We start from the raw sequence: 20,103 nt of genomic DNA, 5'->3' as shown, positions 1-20,103 counted from the left end.
TTATTTGAATTATTAGGATCGGCGAGTTAAAACTTGGCACCGCCTCTCTTTCCGCCTCTCGCTGAACCAAAACATTTTTATCAAAAACTACAACCCTGTATTGCCTTATTTCCCTGCTCCTACAATGCCGGAACAGACCATTAGTCTATACCCATACTCCCATCCTTTTCAATACGCCTATAACAAGAAACCAATTGTGAACTTAATATGATTACAAATTTCAAAGATAATGTTTCTTTTTATGGTACAATAATTTACATAAATAATATAAACAAGTTTCGTTAGGTTCTGCTATTACATGGGCATCTATTCTGATCTAGTGTTCCCGGAAGATAGTAAGTCTCTTGTTGCCTGAGGAGACCCTGACGTCATTGAACGCTGCGCGGTCGTCATAGGAATCGATACACTGACGTAACCACTCCTTGTGCTTGACCAGAGCAAGCCCGCCAAGGCTCAAGGGAACGGACGTGAGAGGCAATCGCTCGGTAAGTTGTCGCGGGGTCACGATCTCTATCTTCTTGCGTGCATTGGGGCAAAGTCTAACGTACAGACCCGCCCGCATCCACATCGGAGGAGATACAACGTACACATGGTTGAGCCTGGCGGGATAGCCATTCTGGAAAGAGGATATGGAAACAAGTGAATGGATTGCTGTAGCGGTACAGGAAGGCTAACGAAAGTCTAGGAAAATGATGTTGCGCAAATTCCTTATGCACTTAGCGAGCCAGCGTGATTTTCGAGATATGATTTTCGCCACCGAAGGAAGTGATTCATACTAGCTCATACCTACAGAATAACATTCTATGCTAAAACTGGTTGTGTGAAAATTGGTAAGTAAACAATTCTGTCCACGTGATCAAATGATTTCCGGAGAAAACTTGAAATCACCTCAATATTGCACCCAGTACTCATTACTCATTACCAAGCACGAGAACTATTCTTATTTCCCTATTTATACAACGACTAGAGAATACAGGCAATATGAAGAGCAGACAATATGAAGACACTTTCTCGTACACTCTATTACTCCACTTGGTCGTACCTGTACCACGTCCACAACTTGTCTGAAGAAAGCCAAGTCGATGTTCCTGAAGTTAGCGCCCGTCATGTCAAGGATGATATCGAGGCCACAACGCTGAGCGACAGGGCTGCAAAGAAGACAATATGATATATTAGGAGGGTAACAGAGAACTAAACGATTATTCGGACAAAAAAAAATTCGCCTAATTATAATTGGTCCGAAAATGTTACGCGTGAATACTCATTAAGCATCAGCAAAGACGTAAAAAACTAACAAATGCTTCTTCTATCATCATTAAACTGAAAAAAAGCTCTTGTGTGTTGATGTTGTTTATCTGTTTTGCTCTGCATCGCTTGCTTCCTCTTTTAGTTTTCTCGTAATTCCAGAAGATAACGGAAAAACAAAGAGATAACTGTTTATCCATAACTTCAAAAGCAGATGTCGCTTCAGAGGTTTTTTTTAATTCAAAGTCTTTTTTAAAGATGACAAAACCACATCCTCCACCAGCCACCAATCCCTTCACTAGCAGTCAACCGGCCCTTACACCATACACACAGCCCAACAAACCACAACCACTACCATATCACACGCACGCAATCCCTTCAACACAAAGCTTAACTACACACTACAATATCCCACGACCCACCCACCCACAAGACAATCGTAATGACGACATATGACGATATCAGACGAAGAACTGTCAGCGGTCTCCCCTACCTGCGCATGGCCTCATCCAGCTGGAATACAAGCGCTTGGATAGCTGTCACGTGATCACACTCAGTTGGGTTGTGCAGGGAGGCAGTCACAAGGGCCACGAAGGGCTCGTACTCACGGCGAAGGGGCTGATGGGAGAATTAAACAAGTAATGAGTACATATGTAAATGATATAAAAGCTTTCTTTGACTTCTTTTCGTGAGCTTTACCAAGAATATACAGTTCTACGACCGGGAGGAGGCATGAATCTTAATACATTTCTACCAAATGCACAGAGATATGTTAGGTTATCGAGTTACATCCATGTTCATTCATAAAGGTCATCTATATATGGTTGTACCCATAATTTCGGTCTTAGATCTTCCATTTATTTGCCGTTTGCCCTAACAACGTTTTAAATTAGATAATTGCTAAGAACTTGTCCTGAGGCTCATTAAATATACTTACCAGGATGGTGAATTTGCCCGAGCTGAGCTCCTTTTGAACACTCTTTCTGTGAGGCGAGAAGGTGTCCAAGTCGTACGTCTTGCGCAGACGCTGTCAAGAAACAATATCAGCAATTATGCAAAGGCCAACATCAAAGTGCAACTCCAACAACAAAGAAGGCCATCTATTGGGAAGTCGTCAGTCAAAACTTATGTGGCATTATGTGGGCTTATATGACGAATAACCATGGTCTCTTTACCTTATATGGTATGTCGATATACGCTCAAAATGGAATCGTATATGATCCTCACCACGGATTCATGGAGGCCGCATATTGACCACGGAGTCATGACCTTTAATGGTATTTTCACAATGGAGATGGCCTTATATGGTACTCACCATGGAGACATGACCTAATATGGTATATTCATAATAGAGATGGCCTTATATGGTACTCATCATGGAGCAATGACCTAATATGGTACTCACCCATGGAGTAATAATCTTCATGACCTTATATGGTATATTCACTATGGAGATGGCCTTATATGGTACTCACCCATGGAATCATGATTCAATATGGTAAAAGGTATATTCATAATAGAGATGGCCTTATATGGTACTCACCATGGAGCCCTGACCTAATATGTTACTCACCCATGGAGTCATGCCCTAATATGGTACTCACCATGGAGTCATGCCCTAATATGGTACTCACCATGGAGTCATGCCCTAATATGGTACTCACCATGGAGATATGACCTAATATGGTACTCACCCATGGAGTCATGACCTTATATGGTACTCACCCATGGAGTCACGATCTTCATGACCTTATATGGTACTCACTATGGAGTCATGACCTTATATGGTACTCACCATGGAGTCATGACCTTATATGGTACTCACCATAGAGTCATGACCTAATATGGTACTCACCCATGGAGTCATGACCTCAAATGGTGAATTCACCATGGAGTCATGACCTTATCTGGTACTCACCATGGAGTCATGGTACAGCTCCACCGCTTTTGGTGCGTCGTAGTTTCGCGCGAGTAGATATTTAATGGCTGTGGCCGTTCCGACCGGGCTCAGACCCAGGGATTCTCGGGCATCGTTTACATGGGCAAGAAAAGCCCTTATAGCCTGGAGCAACCATAAAGTATTTTTATCATAGGAGAATTGATAAAACACTTATAATCTAATTGCTGGTTTTGAGAATCAAATAAAGAATCAAATAAAACAACAACTAACAGTGATAATCAAAGCAGTGAAAATGTCGGGAAAAATAAGCTGGACAGGATCTTATAATCAACCAGAACACATAAGTTTGGTTACCGCGCCCTGTTTACTTGAAAGTCAATAACAAACGATAGATAAGAACATATCTAGGTAATAGACTCACAGAGCAACTTAGCAGCTATGCTCTGTGGTCTGTTCGTCGTCTAAAATGGTTTTAAATGGAGGTTGATAAGGATATTTGAAAGTTTAGATAACATCTTAACATGGCAATGTGACCATATATATGTATATTGGTGTATTACCTCTAGGTCATGATCCGAGGGCTCGGAGTGAATCGATATTTGGTCGCTTTCGTCGTTGACGGATAATCTATGGTAGCTGGCCTTCCCGCCGATGATATCTCTAGAGCCGCGTGCGAGGTTTATAAGGTCAGCGACCGATGAGCGGATCTAAAAAAAAAATACGCAGGTAAAAACCTGTGAGAAGTAATATTTTAAAGCCGACAACGAGGACTGGACGCGATTAGTTCCAGTTCTCGGCCTCGAACTGGAACTAATCGCGCGGACTTGAAATCTCGTCCAGTCCGATTTGGAGGCTTTGAAATGACTTCTCATTCTTATTAATTATTTAGCAGGACGCCAGCCAACAAAATTACGTAAATTTGAATTTCCCTCCTCTATCCTTAGATTTTCATTTCTATGCGCTTTGTCTAACCGTCCATCTAAAATCAAGAACATGTCACGTTCTTCGTTCGTCTTGATTTCCCTGGATGCTTCCATTGGGAATAAAGCTCAAGTTTATGCTATTTTCTAGCAAGTCCATGTTTTAATGCTGTCAAAAAGCAATTGATTCCAGCGAAGCCAAAAGTAAAGATGAGGAAGAAGTAGCTTTGGCGCAAGCTGTACCCGCGTCGACAAGATACAAGAAGAAGTGGTGTGTCAACAGGTTTGAAAACTGGCGTGCTAACCGAGTAAACAAAATAACCGCAAAGGAGTCAACAATCTTCAATATAAGACTATCCGATCTTGAAAACCTCGAACTTTATACCAGATCTTGGCTGGTCTTATGATGCACCCAATGGCCCTGTAAACATAAGTGGTAGCTGCAATATTACTATTATTTACTTCTAGTTGTATGTTCTATAACCTACCTATTGTAACTTGATCAAGGATTAAGGTGAGGACAAAATAATGTGCTGTTTGTGAGAGTGAATTAAGTCCGAGGACTGGAACAAAATTAATTCAGTTCATGGACTGTTGTCACCCCCAGCTCTTCTTCCCTGCTAAATTCAATACCCTCCCCGTCTTTTAGACACTGGACTAGACCAGATTTCAAGTATCATCATGTGACCAAATTTAAGTAATTTGATTGGCTGGCGTCCTGCTAAATAATTAATAAGGATGAGAAAATATGACGACATAACGTCTGACTAGTAATTTTCCGTACATCGAGGATCCCTCCCCGGCAAATATTGTTGATAGATAGTTTGGATTTTATATTACTCTCGACAGCACTTTCGTCCCTCGTCCCCCCCCCCCCCCCCACGCTCTTTCTCCTCCCCGCAGCAATAAAGGCGAACATGTACGGGGACATTACCGCTCACTTCCGCCTCAGGACTCGTTTCTCCCGTATCCCCATCATGGTTCTGAGGCATTGTTGGCGGGTGACCATGACGAGAATATAGTTCTTATTTCATTTTTTAAAATGCATCCAAAACTCACCTCGTGCAAGCGTGAGTCTCCAAGTACTGAATGAGAGGAGGAGGACTCCATGTCAAAAGATGAACTTTCATCTAAGGACATATTACTCTCATCAGGGGACAAGGCGCTGTCATTGGTTTCTCTGAGGTTCAACTGAGAGGTCTCTGCAAGAGAAACAAGCGTCGACATGTGTAAGAAGCGTGCAAATGAACGCCGAATTTTACTTTATAGAATCAGGGTGTACAGAGAAACTACCACCAAGTGCAAGGAAAATACCATAATATAGATGGCATATGATGACATGTGATTATGAACATATGGGTTAATTGGGGGGTTGTTGATACACATAATATTCCAAATGACAACATTTGGTGCCGGCAGAACTACGTTTTCTAAGAATTTTTTTTTTCAAATCTAAGGATATAAAAACATTGACTTACTTAGCAGGAACCTTGAAACACATTCAGAGAACTCTGGAAGCAAAAATGGTGTATTAGAAAACTCTACTCGCGTGACAGTGATTAACAGCACCTAGAGAACTGAAATCTCACTTGCAGCGGGTTTGATAAGTTACAAAATCAGCACAATCAGCACGAGTCGAATACACGGAGTAAATAAATACCATTTTTAGTTGTAAAACCGATTATCTAGTCCCCTTACCTCCAGACAGCGTCTGTTTCGCCTGGAATGCTACCGACGGCGGTGATGGCAAGATCGAGGAAGATCTTGTGTCCTCCTGACTTGATGAAGTCATCGCGCCACCTGACGCTTCCAGGGATGACACAGGAAATCTTGAATCCTTGACCACTTCCTGGACAGGCTGCTGAACCTGATTAGTAAGACAACCTTCACGTTTACTGGCCAGGACTGTCGAGAATGGCATTGTTGCGGCCAGCTTAGAGGGCTGATGATTTTGCTTGTCAATCACGCCTGATTCGTGGACGGTCGCTGGTGGAAGAGTAATGTCCCGTTCCTCTGACCCATTGGCCTTGGTGTGACGAACAGAATCGTCCTTTGTTTGCGCTGGTAGCAACGTGAGGTCAGATGAGTTCACCGCACTTGATGTTCTGAATGTCGCTTTACTAATATTCTGTCTCTTCTTGTCATCTAAAAGAAATCATTAAAAATTAGAGAAACATTGCAAGACTTGCAAACTAAGCCTTGGCGGTTCTACTGAATAGCAAACGCAGTTCTGGAACAGTGATGGAAAAAAGTGACAGGACAACGGATTAAAAGGTAACACTACAAAACCCTGACCTATACAGCCTAAATGTATAAGAGAGTCCACAAAGCTATGGTGGTTAGCTTTTAACCATAGCAGTTGGCATTACATTATTTTCGACCAGGTTTCAATATGAGTGAGTCATTTACCTGGCGGCAGTTGTGATGTTTGCCTCGGCGTCACCATCTCACTCTCACTAGAAGAGCTCGATAGCAGCCAAAGAGGTACCTCGTCTTCGGACGTGTGCCCCGAGGTATCATCCGGGGACTTAACCATGTCATCCGGGGACTCGTACATGTCATCCGGGGTACCCCGTATTTCATCTGGGGACTCGCACATATCATCCAGGAATTCGCACATGTCATCTGGGATCACGCACATGTCATCCGAAGACCCGCGTATGTCATACGGGATCTCGCGAATGTCACTCAGTGCGAAAGGCGAGGGAGACGAAGGGCAAGCGCTTGACTCAGTATCACGTGACCGTGGGGACAGCAAGTACGTAGAAGTCTCCGAGAATGAAACTGCATGTCGAGGTTTCTACGAAAAAAAATAGGAAATAACAAAATTATTTTCATGTTGATTCACAATACAGAGCTCGATACACCATATAGACCTACTGAAGGTTTCAGCTTATAACTTTTATCTCTTTATTTTTCCATTGCACAGCGCGTTTGTCTTCACACAATTGATCACTTCGAATAATTACTGCCATGTTACCAGCAAATTTTTAACCGCAACCACCAGTCTTTCCATCATAGGGTCAAACATATGATGACAAAACGGGAACTTGCAGGCAGATAAAAACTGGCTGGTAATGGCAGTAATTATCTAAAGTGATAAACTGTGTGAAGGATTGTATAGCAAATTTGGGTCTGTAAGAGTTGGTAAGTACCTCTTCGTTCATTTGTTTCCATGATGGTGGAACACAGATTGACGTAAGATCCGATCCAGCAGTCTCATCTGAAACGACACTCACCGGTGCATCTTGCGGAGCGGGCAAAACTGCCCTACACAATTTTCCACCTAAAAATAATACGTTTTATCAACGCTCATGCTGTAATTGAAGTCATAATTTACACAATAGCTTAATTTTGGAGTTCCACTGATCACTTTATCTTAAAGGAAGGCCATTCACGCCGCAATTTTATGCTCCCGTTCAATATGGCGAGTTACTTAAAGAATCCATTCCCATCGGCTAATTCAAGCAAGTAACCAAGATATTTTTAATCAAATACCGTCAATAGCATATCATACTACATTCTCAGATTGTTACTTTGAAGTGTACTTCCAAATAAACTGCTGTAATTTAAATGATTAACCATAATAAAGGAGCGGTTGATCGACATTCTTTTATTGAAATAATGATACATCAGCACCACGACAATCTTACTTCTAAGACAGCTTACCATTAGGGTGCGTTTTTCTCGTTTGAAAGGTTGCCGATGGTTGAGGCTCCAAAATCGAGAAGGAACTTCTCTCCTCGTGTCCTACACGTCTTGGAGACGTCATCGCGCAGCCCGTCGTTTCCAGGGATAACAAAGTCTCCTGTTTCCTGGAATCCTTTAACCTTTCCTGGACAGGCTGCTCAACCTGATTAGTAAGACGGTGGAAATTGCAGTAATTATTTGTAGTGATTAACTGTGAGAAGGATGGTATAGCAAATTTGGGTCTGTAAGTTGGTACTAAGTACCTCTTTGCTCGTTTGTTTCCATGGCAATGGACTACAGTTTGACGGAGGATCCCATCCAGCTGTCTCATCTGACACGACACTCACCGGTGCATCTTGCGGAGCGGGCAAAATTGCCCTACACAATTTTTCACCTAAAAATAATTCGTTTGATCAAGGGTCATGCTGAAGTTGAAGTCATAATTTACACAAGAAACTTATCTTTGGAGCAATTCTCCTAATCACTTTATCTTATAAAGAAGGCCATTCACGCCGCCATTTTATGCTTCCGTTTAATGGCAACAACCACGACAATCTCACTTCTAAGACAGCTTACCATTAGGGTGCGTTTTTCTCGTTTGAAAGGTTGCCGATGGTTGAGGCTCCAAAACCGAGAAGGAACTTCTCTCCTCGTGTCCTACACGTCTTGAAGACGTCATCGCGCAGCCCGTCGTTTCCAGGGATAACAAAGTCTCCTGTTTCCTGGAATCCTTTAACCTTTCCTGGACAGGCTGCTCAACCTGATTAGTAAGACGGTGGAAATTGCAGTAATTATTTGTAGTGATTAACTGTGAGAAGGATGGTATAGCAAATTTGGGTCTGTAAGTTGGTACTAAGTACCTCTTTGCTCGTTCGTTTCCATGGCAATGGACTACAGTTTGACGGAGGATCCCATCCAGCTGTCTCATCTGACACGACACTCACCGGTGCATCTTGCGGAGCGGGCAAAATTGCCCTACACAATTTTTCACCTAAAAATAATTCGTTTGATCAAGGGTCATGCTGAAGTTGAAGTCATAATTTACACAAGAAACTTATCTTTGGAGCAATTCTCCTAATCACTTTATCTTATAAAGAAGGCCATTCACGCCGCCATTTTATGCTTCCGTTTAATGGCAACAACCACGACAATCTCACTTCTAGGGCAGCTTACCATTGGGGTGCCTTTCCCTCGTTTGAAAGGTTGCCGACGGTTGAGGTTCCAATATCGCGAAGGAAATTCTCTCCTCGTGTCCTACACGTCTTGAAGACGTCATCGCGCAGCCCGTCGTTTCCAGGGATAACAAAGTCTCCTGTTTCCTGGAATCCTTTACCCTTTCCTGGACAGGCTGCTCAACCTGATTAGTAAGACGGTGGCAATTGCAGTAATTATTTGAAGTGATGAGCTGAGTGAAGGATTGTATAGAAAAATTGGGTCTGTAAGAGTTGGTAAGTACCTCCTCGTTTATTTGTTTCCATGGCAATGGACTACAGTTTGACGGAGGATCCCATCCAGCTGTCTCATCTGACACGACACTCACCGGTGCATCTTGCGGAGCGGGCAAAATTGCCCTACACAATTTTTCACCTAAAAATAATTCGTTTCATCAACGGTCATGCTGAAGTTGAAGTCATGATTTACACAAGAACATTATCTTTGGAGCAATTCTCCTAATCACTTTATCTTATAAAGAAGGCCATTCACGCCACCATTTTATGCTTCCGTTTAATAGCAACAACCACGACAATCTCACTTCTAGGACAGCTTACCATTGGGGTGCCTTTCCCTCGTTTGAAAGGTTGCCGACGGTTGAGGTTCCAATATCGCGAAGGAACTTCTCTCCTCGTGTCCTACACGTCTTACAGACGTCATCGCGCAGCCTGATGCTTCCAGGGATGAGACAGTCTTCGGTTTCCTGGAATCCTTTACTCTTTCCTGGACAGGCTGCTCAACCTGATTAGTAAGACGGTGGTAATTGCAGTAATTATTTGAAGTGATGAGCTGTGTGAAGGATTGTATAGAAAATTTGGGTCTGTAAGAGTTGGTAAGTACCTCTTCGTTTATTTGTTCCCATGGCAATGGACTACAGTTTGACGGAGGATCCCATCCAGCTGTCTCATCTGACACGACACTCACCGGTGCATCTTGCGGAGCGGGCAAAATTGTCCTACACAATTTTTCACCTAAAAATAATTCGTTTGATCAACGGTCATGCTGAAGTTGAAGTCATAATTTACACAAGAAACTTATTTTTGGAGCAATTCTCCTAATTACTTTATCTTATAAAGAAGGCCATTCACGCCGCCATTTTATGCTTCCGTTTAATGGCAGCAACCACGACAATCTCACTTCTAGGACAGCTTACCATTGGGGTGCCTTTCCCTCGTTTGAAAGGTTGTCGACGGTTGAGGTTCCAATATCGCGAAGGAACTTCTCTCCTCGTGTCCTACACGTCTTGAAGACGTCATCGCGCAGCCCGTCGTTTCCAGGGATAACAAAGTCTCCTGTTTCCTGGAATCCTTTACTCTTTCCTGGACAGGCTGCTCAACCTGATTAGTAAGACGGTGGTAATTGCAGTAATTATTTGAAGTGATGAGCTGTGTGAAGGATTGTATAGAAAATTTGGGTATGTAAGAGTTGGTAAGTACCTCTTCGTTTATTTGTTCCCGTGGCAATGGACTACAGTTTGACGGAGGATCCCATCCAGCTGTCTCATCTGACACGACACTCACCGGTGCATCTTGCGGAGCGGGCAAAATTGCCCTACACAATTTTTCACCTAAAAATAATTCGTTTGATCAACGGTCATGCTGAAGTTGAAGTCATAATTTACACAAGTAACTTATCTTTGGAGCAATTCTCCTAATTACTTTATCTTATAAAGAAGGCCATTAACGCCGCCATTTTATGCTTCCGTTTAATGGCATTAACCACGACAATCTCACTTCTAGGACAGCTTACCATTGGGGTGCCTTTCCCTCGTTTGAAAGGTTGCCGACGGTTGAGGTTCCAATATCGCGAAGGAACTTCTCTCCTCGTGTCCTACACGTCTTGAAGACGTCATCGCGCAGCCCGTCGTTTCCAGGGATAACAAAGTCTCCTGTTTCCTGGAATCCTTTACTCTTTCCTGGACAGGCTGCTCAACCTGATTAGTAAGACGGTGGTAATTGCATTAATTATTTGAAGTGATGAGCTGTGTGAAGGATTGTATAGAAAATTTGGGTATGTAAGAGTTGTTAAGTACCTCTTCGTTTATTTGTTTCCATGGCAATGGACTACAGTTTGACGGAGGATCCCATCCAGCTGTCTCATTTGACACGACACTCACCGGTGCATCTTGCGGAGCGGGCAAAATTGCCCTACACAAATTTGCACCTAAAAATAATTCGTTTGATCAACGGTCATGCTGAAGTTGAAGTCACAATTTACACAAGAAACTTATCTTTGGAGCAATTCTCCTAATCACTTTATCTTATAAAGAAGGCCATTCACGCCGCCATTTTATGCTTCCGTTTAATAGCAACAACCACGACAATCTCACTTCTAGGAAAGCTTACCATTGGGGTGCCTTTCTCTTGTTTGAAAGGTTGTCGACGGTTGAGGTTCCAATATTGCGAAGGAATTTCTCTCCTCGTGTCCTACACGTCTCAAAGACGTCATCGCGCAGTCCGTCGTTTCCAGGGATAACAAAGGCTCCTGTTTCCTGGAATCCTTTACCCTTTCCTGGACAGGCTGCTCAACCTGATTAGTAAGACGGTGGTAATTGGAGTAATTATTTGAAGTGATGAGCTGTGTGAAGGATTGTATAGAAAATTTGGGTCTGTAAGAGTTGGTAAGTACCTCTTCGTTTATTTGTTTCCATGACGATGGACCACACATTGACGTAGGATCTGGTCCAGCTGCCTCATCTGACACGACACTCACCGGTGCATCTTGGGGAGCGGGCAAAGCTTTCCTACACGATTTTCCACCTAAAAATAATACGTTTTATCAACGATCATGCTGTAGTTGAAGTCAAAATTTACACAATAGATTAATCTTAGGAGTTCCCCTAATCACTTTATCTTAAAGAAGGCCATTCACGCCGCCATTTTATGCTCCCGCTGAATGGCGTGTCACTCAAAGAATCCATTTCCATCTGCTAATTCAAGCAAGTAACCAAGATATTTTTCATCAAATACCGTCAATAACATATCAGGATACATTCTCAGATTGTTTCTTTGAAGTTTACGTGCAAATAAACTGCTGTAATTTAAATGATAAACCATAACAAAGGAGTAAATGGTCGACATTCTTTAATTGAAATAATAAAACATCAGCACCACGACAATCTTACTTCTAGGACAGCTTACCTTTGGGGTGGGTGTCTTTTGTTTGAAAGGCTGCCGACGGTTGAGGTTCCAAAATCGAGAAGGAACTTGTCTCCTCGTGTCCTTCACGTCTTGAAGACGTCATCGCGCAGCCTGATGCTTCCAGGGATGAGACAGTCTTCGGTTTCCTGGAATCCTTTACCATTTCCTGGACAGGCTGCTCAGTCTGATTAGTAAGACAGCCTTCAGGTTTACTGGCCAGGCCTGTGGAGGATGGCATAGTAGCGGCCAGCTTCAGGCGATTTTGCTTGTCAGTAACTCCTGACTCGTGGACGGTCGGTGGAGGAAGAGTAATTTCCCGTTCTCCACTTTTGCTTTCTGGGCCGTTGGCGTTGGTGGTAGTCGGACAGCGTTTAATGACAAAATCATTCGAGGATGACTTCGTCAAGGCCAACTTGAGGTGCTTGTTGCCCTTGCTTGACTTGCGGGTGGTCGGTGGGGGAAGAGGGATCTCCCATTTCCCACTACCCCATTTACGCTCAGTGGTCTTTTTACGACGTTTTGAGCTTTGCACCAGCGATGCTCCATTCTTAGTTTGATTCTTTTCTTTACCACCTTTAAAACGTTAAAAGTCCCATGAAAAACACACTAAATTGTCTTCATAAATTACAAAAAGATTTTGAAAGATTTGGTTTATTGGTCTGAAAACCAAACCAAACTTTGTTCCACGATTGCCTTCTCACAATAAAGCTATTTTAAAAGTCCTTATCTAGCCCTCAGAAAAGGAAAGAGGGTATGGAAACTACAGACAGTCAGGGCAATGTTACTGAAGTTATAATGGCAATGTTATGGAACCTATGTTTAAACACGCGTTAGATTCGTACCTGACCGCAGTTTCGATGCTTGCCTTGGCGTCTCCATCTCACTCTCACTAGAAGAGCTCGATAGCAGCCAAAGAGGTACCACTTCATCGAACGCGTCACTGTGCGTCGAGGACGAAGAGGGTGTGGGTGAAGTGTTACCACTCCTTTCAGGATCAACTGACCTTCGCACCTGGAGAAGGTATGCGTAGGCGTCTGAGAAGGGGGTAGCTTCGGAAGTCTTCTAGAAATAATATTGAAAAGCCAAATGAGCACTGTGCTTGAATTTCGTCTGCGTATAAAATAATATTCTAAGTATTGCTGATGTTATATGGAGAATAATAATACTGTTATTACCGAAAAGACTATTATAAAAGTTTTTTTTGTGTGATGGCAATGATGACTAAATTGATGCTGATGTTAATGATTGAGATGTTGTTGTGATAATGATGATAATTGTGTTGTTGCTGATATAATGATGATAACGATGGTGCGAGGTAATCATAATAATGAAGACAAAACTAGTAAGTAAGTAAAAAGTACACTCCATGCTGGTATTGATGGATGATGCCAATAATTACATGATGATAATGATGATATAAGTTAAGAGCCCGTCAAATTACTATCAGGATGTATGAAGATGATGTATATTTTGTATTGTACCTCATCTTCCGCTGTATAATACCCTTCGACAAAGATGGTAGGACCCGATCCTATGGCTCCGGCGCACTCAGCAATGTCAGCCACTGGTGCACTTTGAGAGGCAATTGATGCTGCCAAACACACTTGCTCGCCTTTAATAAAAAGGACATTATTTTTCGGATGTTTAAAAGAGCTTCTCTCGCACTTGGGATTTTGCGAGAGATGACAAAATGGAGGCTAGACAGTGATTCTTTAAAATACAGAAAACAAGTAACATTCGCCAGCCCATTCATTAATAGTAAACGTTTATTAGCAATAAAAAATTATTTATATTGCCAACCTACCACACGTCTGTTCCTGTTTTTCCTTGGAGGAGGAATGTTTCTGGCGAGTCGAAGCAGTCACCTCGTGTCCCTCGTGTCTTTGAGAACGTGATTTTTTCTTGCGTCTTTTTTGCCTTGATGACGTCATCTCGCCATGTGATGCTTTCGAGGATGACTCAGACTCCTGCTTCCTGGAATCCTTTACAATTTCTTGGACAGGCTGCTTAATCCGAGTTTTCAACCATTTATCCGCTTGAGTGGCCAGAACCATTAAAGAGGACATATTACGGGCTTGTATTTGCTCTAGTCTTATAGCTTCAAGCTTTCGTAAACTGGACTCGTTGACGGACGGAGGGGGTGGGAATTCCCACCATTCTCTTTTCCTTTCTGGCACGTTTGAAGGGCGCACGGTTGTGCGTTGGACTAGTGGTGCTTTGTACCAGCTCTCGAAGGACAACATCGATGCTATCTCTTGAATTACGACAGCGCTGGACTCGTCAGACTCATCGTTCGATTTTTCCTCGTTCTCTTCAACTTCAAAAGAAAATACATTTTATCAATAATATCCTTGTAAAATCCTTAGTAAAGTGACGAGCCATTATTCATACAGTCTCTTTCTGGAAAAAAAACGTGACGGAAGAGCTCTGTCGGCCAATATTTAGCTAGGTTTTGTACTATAATCTTTAGTATTTACCTTTAGAATAAGAAGTTGACACTTCACCAAATTAAAGAGTCCGAAAAAAACTCGGATAATTCGAACTCCCAGCTCACTAGAAATAGCTTTGAAATCTACCTCTGAGTTATTGCTATTAGCTTAACTCAAACTATAATTTAACTCGAACTCTTCGCTAGATCGTCACCATTAAGGTTTCGAGCTATACCGGGTTTTTGCTTTTTAGCTATTTAGGTCAGACGATTTCCTATCTACAAAAGATATAATTACACATTTTCTTACCCGCAAAAAGGCTATGTATTATAAATAACATCTAGCACGAGGCGACACTCACCCTTTAGATCCAAGCTCTCTCCTGCTGGCTTCACATCATCGAGTACCGCTCCGACATGAACATCAGTACTTTCTTGTTCCTGTCCATCAACTTGCTTCTCGGGCTCGTGATCCTTGTAGCACACTTTTGACAACTTGTCGAAAAGGATTTCCATGTTTTCCTTACTCAGGATCGACTCTTGCCCAGGTATGTGTAAGGCCAGGTCATACTCCTCAAACTCGTGCTTGTCTTCCAGGAACTCAAACCAGATGTCATCATCATAATCAACTGTCTCCTGAAAAAACATCGATGCTTGTTCCGCATTGCAGGTATTGGGAATCGCCGTTGCTGTTTCGCACTTGTTGGTGTAAACCGTCGAAGCTTTTTCATCATCGCAGGATAGGTTAACCATGAAGGCTTTTTCATCCTCGCAGGATAGGTTAACCATCGAGGCTTTTTCATCCTCGCAGGCATGGTAGAACACCGAGTGTTCTGTCTCCGTGCAGGCATTGCGAACCATCGATGCCTTATCGTTCTTGTTGGCATTAGCCATCAAAACTTGCTTATCCTCGACGGCGTTGCTTTCCAAAGGGGCATTGTGAATACCCTGCTCGGGAATTAATGCGCTTATTTCAGCCAACATTGTGTTCAGGTCAGTGACGTGAAGAAACGCGTTGTCAAGTATAAACTGCTCCTCTGTCACAGAAATGCCAAGCACTTTTTCTAAGAAGAGGCTAAAATTGGTGACTACGAGGATAGACTCTTGTCCAGGAATATTAATCACCAAATCATAATTCATGACTTCGTAGTGTTCTTCCTGGAAGTCGAAGTCCATCTTATCGATGTCGAACTGATAGCCTTCAAAGTCGATGAAAAAAATTGGAATAACAGCTGGCTGATAATTGAGCAGGTAGCTTTCGCAGTTATCAATCCCGGTTTTATCAAACAGGGTTCCATTGGAAACGGGCAGTTCTGGGACGCAACTTTGATTTCCCGTCAAATGAGATACTTTGTCGCGATTCTCAACAGAATAGCCATCTTCAAGCCTTGTGCCGTTAATCACAGATGTACAAGAGGGTTCTGCTGCATTAGCGGGACTTATGACCTCGGTTTCTTCCTGAACACCCTTTTCATCGATATCTTTAGCATCCGCTATTTCTTCAGTAAACAATGCTCCCTTGTTGTTCTTCGAAGTAAGTTCAAACCATTTTAGGTCCATCTTTCTTTCAAAGTCCTTGCGATGACGCTTCACGATTCCACATGCCTTCCCAATGGCCTCAGAGACAATGAACTGAGCCTGATTCTGTATGATATGTTCCATCTTCTCCTGCTTCTTAACACGCTCTTCCTCCCTAATCTTCTCCTCTTTCTTGATTCTCTCCTCCCTTTCCTCACGTTGCACGATGACACGCGCTTTACGGATGACATCTGAGACAATCATCTCTGCTTTGTTTTTTAAGATGAGCTCAATTTTCTCCTCTTTCTTGATTCTCAGGTGCTTTTGCTCATGCCTGAATTGGACATACGCCTTCTCAATAACGTCAGTCACAATCAACGCAGCCTGATTTCTTGTAATCATATCAGACTTCTGCAAATTCCTAAGTCGCTCTTCTTCCTTCTGCTCATGTCGCATGGCGCCATTTGACTGGCTATTTATCGTGATGAGTTCAGCTTTTATCTCCTCGATAATGAGCTTCTCCTCCTCATTTATCTCACGTTGAAGGCTTCTATGGGGGAAAGACACAAATGAAAATACAGAGGATCATGTGACCTGTCAATCTAACATAATAATGCTTTATGAGCTCCGAAGTGAATGCACCAATCACCTTTAGGCCTAAGAGCTAATACATTACGCCTTAGGGGAGGGTATGCATTCGAAGCCAGACGTTTATTGGAAGTTGGTATGGTTGCTTATTGTTGCTTATTGCAATTTTTTAATAGTTTTAATAAAATAAGCCTTCTACATTTAAAAATCATGGAATTTGGGAAAAGTGGAAGAGGAAAGAAAATGTATGTTTATTAGATAATCTTCTCCAACTTTTTTAATGGGGTGTCGACATACCCGAGTGACGAAAAACTTGAAGAGGCACTGATGTTCCTTATCAGCCAATCACATCGTACTTCCCCGGGAGAGAACCGTATCTCTCCAGGTGAGAGTGTAGGCGAGTCACTTGGCATCAGGAGAGATGCAACAGTAGCTTCGTGATCTGTAAACATTACAGGTGCTGAGCCACAAAAAGCAGCACTGCTAAGTCCGGGAATCACAATGTCAGAGAAAGAACCACGGATTGACGAGAATCTCACGCTGCTAGGCCCAGGGACCACGAGAACACTCGAGGAAGACGCACTGCTAAGACCTGTTATTACACGTAAGAAGAAAAAACTTTAAGAAAAAGAGAAAAAGAGATCCGATAAGCCTAATCCCAGGCGTTGTAAGCGGGCTTCTTGTGTTGAAGATGAGCCGTCAGGCATCCTGGGAAGGGGGTTTCCTGTGACGTCACAACTCTTACCAACTACAGGAAACCAAATTTATTAGAAGCCCGTCTAAGTTGGGGTTTCAGGCCCGTAACCAGGGGGGTGCAGAGGGTGCGAACGGCGGAAAGTCCATTTACGGTTCACAATGACGTGCTATTTGTAGACAAAACTATAAAGCATAAGCTAGATCACTCTGGTATGTCATCAATCCATACGTCAGCCTTTTATGAAGCCAAAGCCGACACAAACGTCCCCCCTTGGAGATACTTCAAAAGCATAAAAAATTCCCTTTTTTTTCTTTCGTGGGTGCTCAGATTTTTATCAGAAAACTCACTCCCACCCCCCCCCCCCCCCAGATAAATCAGGTTCACTTTTAAGGATTTTGCATCCCCAAGAAAAATCCTGGGTACGTGCCTGAATTTTGCGTTTTCTTTGGCTTTTGTGAACGGTTCTTCAGATGAGCAAGAAAAGAGAAGGAGTCGACTTTATCCGGAAAGCCATAATCTCAGAAGTGCTCGAAAAGTTATATTATACATAATGGATTGGAAAAAAGGCTAAAAAGGGATGTTAATTACCAAGAGAATCGAAGTCATTAATGGTCTATCTCTCGTCTAATTATGTAGCCAACGGAAATGTAGCCAACGGAAATGTGTCCAACAGAAAGTTCTAGCCCTAGCTCAAGCTAAGGGCGTGTTCACACGAGGGAGCGTGACCCCGTTTTTTCTAGTCAAAACGTTTGCCCATGGGATATGAACGCATCAAGTAGAGGGGGGTTAGGTTTGATAAGTATCGGTTCACAAATAGAACCAGACAGTGTTATGACAGTGAATATTTTTCAGCCTTCACAGCAAACCTTTGCTGCGGTTTTATATATACTCTATGAAATCTCGCTGACGAGCTCAGATCGCTTTCTGGCTTTCGGCATCCAGAATCCTTGAAGTGTTTTCATTGGCTAGTGTTGAAATGGTTTCCAATCATGCTACGTATCCGCAAGGTCAGTGACTCCCTATCATGGAACGCGGTTCCTTGCATGCTATCTTCATATGAACCCCGGGCTCGTTATCTCTACTAAGTAGAGTGTGTCTAGGGATAGGGGCGCGCCTGTCTTCATGTCAACACACGGTTCCTTTATTTCAACTAGGTAGAGTTTGTCTAGGGATAGGGGCGCGCCTGTCTTCATGTCAACACACGGTTCCTTTATTTCAACTAGGTAGAGTTTGTCTAGGGATAGGGGCGCGCCTGTCTTCATGTCAACACACGGTTCCTTTATTTCAACTAGGTAGAGTTTGTCTAGGGGTAGGGGCACGCTATTTTTATTTGAACAGGCGGTTTCTTTATCTCTACTAGGTAGTGTGTGACTGACTAGGGGTAAGGGTATCTTTATGTGAGCAGGGATTTCTCAATAAGGAACACCAAGGCAATAGAACGCCTCAATGACTAACCTCCGGTATCAGTCTTCTTCTTCCCCTTAAACCCCCACCGCTTCTTGTTTTTAATCCCTTTGTTGCCTTCATCAGCTTTCTTCTTCCTCTTAAGTCCCCACCGCTTATTTTTTTTCTTTCCTTTGCTGCCTTCATCAGCCTCCTTTGCCTTCTCCTTCTTTTTGCTTTTCTGGGGATTTGTTGGTGCTGAATTCTACGAGATATTAATGCTCATAACCCTTTCGTTTGTAAAAATATTTTAAAATATTAAAAATTTCGGTAAAACTATTTAAAAAGTGTGAACAATTTTATGTAAAACTAAACATTTGAAAAAAAATTGTGTAAAACTTTAGTGAAGAATGTGAAAAAAGACTATTTAACTAATGTAAACACTTCTATGTAATACTACTGCAAACGCGGACTCTCATCACTTAATTTTAGCCTTCCTGCACGATTTCATTTAAGCATCCCTACAGTGCTTTCACGAAATGTAATTTGGTGCGAAACAATTATTGCGTGAGGGTTTCCACATTCGTAGCATGCCAACAAATGTCAACAAAAAGAAACGCAAGTTATCACTTACATGGCGGAGTGAAGGCTCATTGTCCTGAAAAAGAAAAAAAAAATCAAAAACAAGACAACAAACAACTGCTGCTCCCTCTTTTCTTAGAAATCTTCAATAGCAGGATCAGCAGGGTCACGTGCTTATCATAGTGGTCACATACCTCATCTCCATTTTTGGGCTTCGACATACAACACCCCATGGCGCGGAGAAAACTTTCGTCACTCTAAGATAACAACTTTTTCGCAAAGATTTACTGAGAAAATTCCGTCATACGCTCAAAGTTTACTGGAATTTCGTAAGTGATTAGAAAAGAGCGTCTCTTATGACATCGCTAATTGATAGACGCGCGCTCTGATCTGGGGTAATAAACCGGATTTACTAGATTCGAAACTTGTTTTTAGCTATAGCGCGCGGAGACAACATAAATTTGGCTTCTATTTCAATCCACATATTTACTATCGGAGGGGAATTTATGGTGAGATAACAGAGAGCGATGAATTATTTTCCCCTTGTCCATAATCTTAGTTTTTGCCTTCATATCTTTTAGCTAGTCTTGGAAGTGCTAGATTTCTAGATTTTTTTAGAATATCCTTTGCGTGCCTTCATATAGCGTTTTGAAAACCTGTGTTTTTGTTTGTGAAAATTCGGTAACAGATCTTCGGAGCACGCACGAGACCAGGTTTATATTCGGGTAGGGTGGCCTGACGAAAGGATCAGGGCGAATGGCAGACTTCACAAAAAACCCACCACGCATGCGCGAGATGAT

At 42.5% G+C, this 20,103-nt stretch overlaps 1 protein-coding gene across 5 annotated transcripts; it reads right to left on the bottom strand.

Annotated features, from left to right (window-relative positions):
- Positions 1–218: 218 nt before the first annotated feature.
- On the bottom strand, positions 219–19,694 carry LOC116620750. Of its 5 annotated transcripts, none has more exons than XM_048726894.1 (34): positions 19,498–19,694; positions 19,356–19,379; positions 18,794–18,986; positions 16,939–17,233; positions 14,898–16,603; positions 13,912–14,424; positions 13,589–13,719; positions 12,950–13,169; positions 12,108–12,680; positions 11,596–11,726; positions 11,313–11,496; positions 11,000–11,130; positions 10,717–10,900; positions 10,404–10,534; positions 10,121–10,304; positions 9,808–9,938; positions 9,525–9,708; positions 9,212–9,342; positions 8,929–9,112; positions 8,616–8,746; positions 8,332–8,515; positions 8,019–8,149; positions 7,735–7,918; positions 7,221–7,351; positions 6,475–6,865; positions 5,764–6,210; positions 5,544–5,576; positions 5,125–5,267; positions 3,706–3,852; positions 3,164–3,307; positions 2,183–2,272; positions 1,739–1,863; positions 1,043–1,148; positions 219–616 (listed from the first exon to the last, which is right to left on the bottom strand). In XM_048726894.1, exons 1-34 carry the CDS (start codon positions 19,534–19,536, stop codon positions 317–319), a joined length of 7,956 nt encoding a protein of 2,651 aa, XP_048582851.1. In that variant the 5' UTR covers positions 19,537–19,694; the 3' UTR covers positions 219–316. The 5 variants fall into 5 exon arrangements, with proteins under 5 accessions (XP_048582851.1, XP_048582852.1, XP_048582853.1 ...); XM_048726895.1 differs by having other exon boundaries at positions 12,950–13,166; XM_048726896.1 differs by having other exon boundaries at positions 14,898–16,600.
- Positions 19,695–20,103: the final 409 nt, after the last annotated feature.

Source organism: Nematostella vectensis, chromosome 4, assembly GCF_932526225.1.
Source record: "Nematostella vectensis chromosome 4, jaNemVect1.1, whole genome shotgun sequence".
In the NCBI taxonomy this organism is placed as follows: Eukaryota; Metazoa; Cnidaria; class Anthozoa; order Actiniaria; family Edwardsiidae; genus Nematostella; species Nematostella vectensis.
This window is presented reverse-complemented; position numbering and strand designations above follow the sequence as displayed.

Excerpts from the sequence above, each read along its gene's own strand:
- LOC116620750 (XM_048726894.1), bottom strand. The coding sequence starts at position 19,536 with ATGGGGTGTTGTATGTCGAAGCCCAAAAATGGAGATGAG. Across the intron at positions 9,343-9,524 it reads GAGGGAAAGGCACCCCAATG|GTGAAAAATTGTGTAGGGCA; the intron begins GTAAGCTGTCCT and ends AATTATTTTTAG. Across the intron at positions 6,866-7,220 it reads GGAAACAAATGAACGAAGAG|AAACCTCGACATGCAGTTTC; the intron begins GTACTTACCAAC and ends TTTTTTTCGTAG.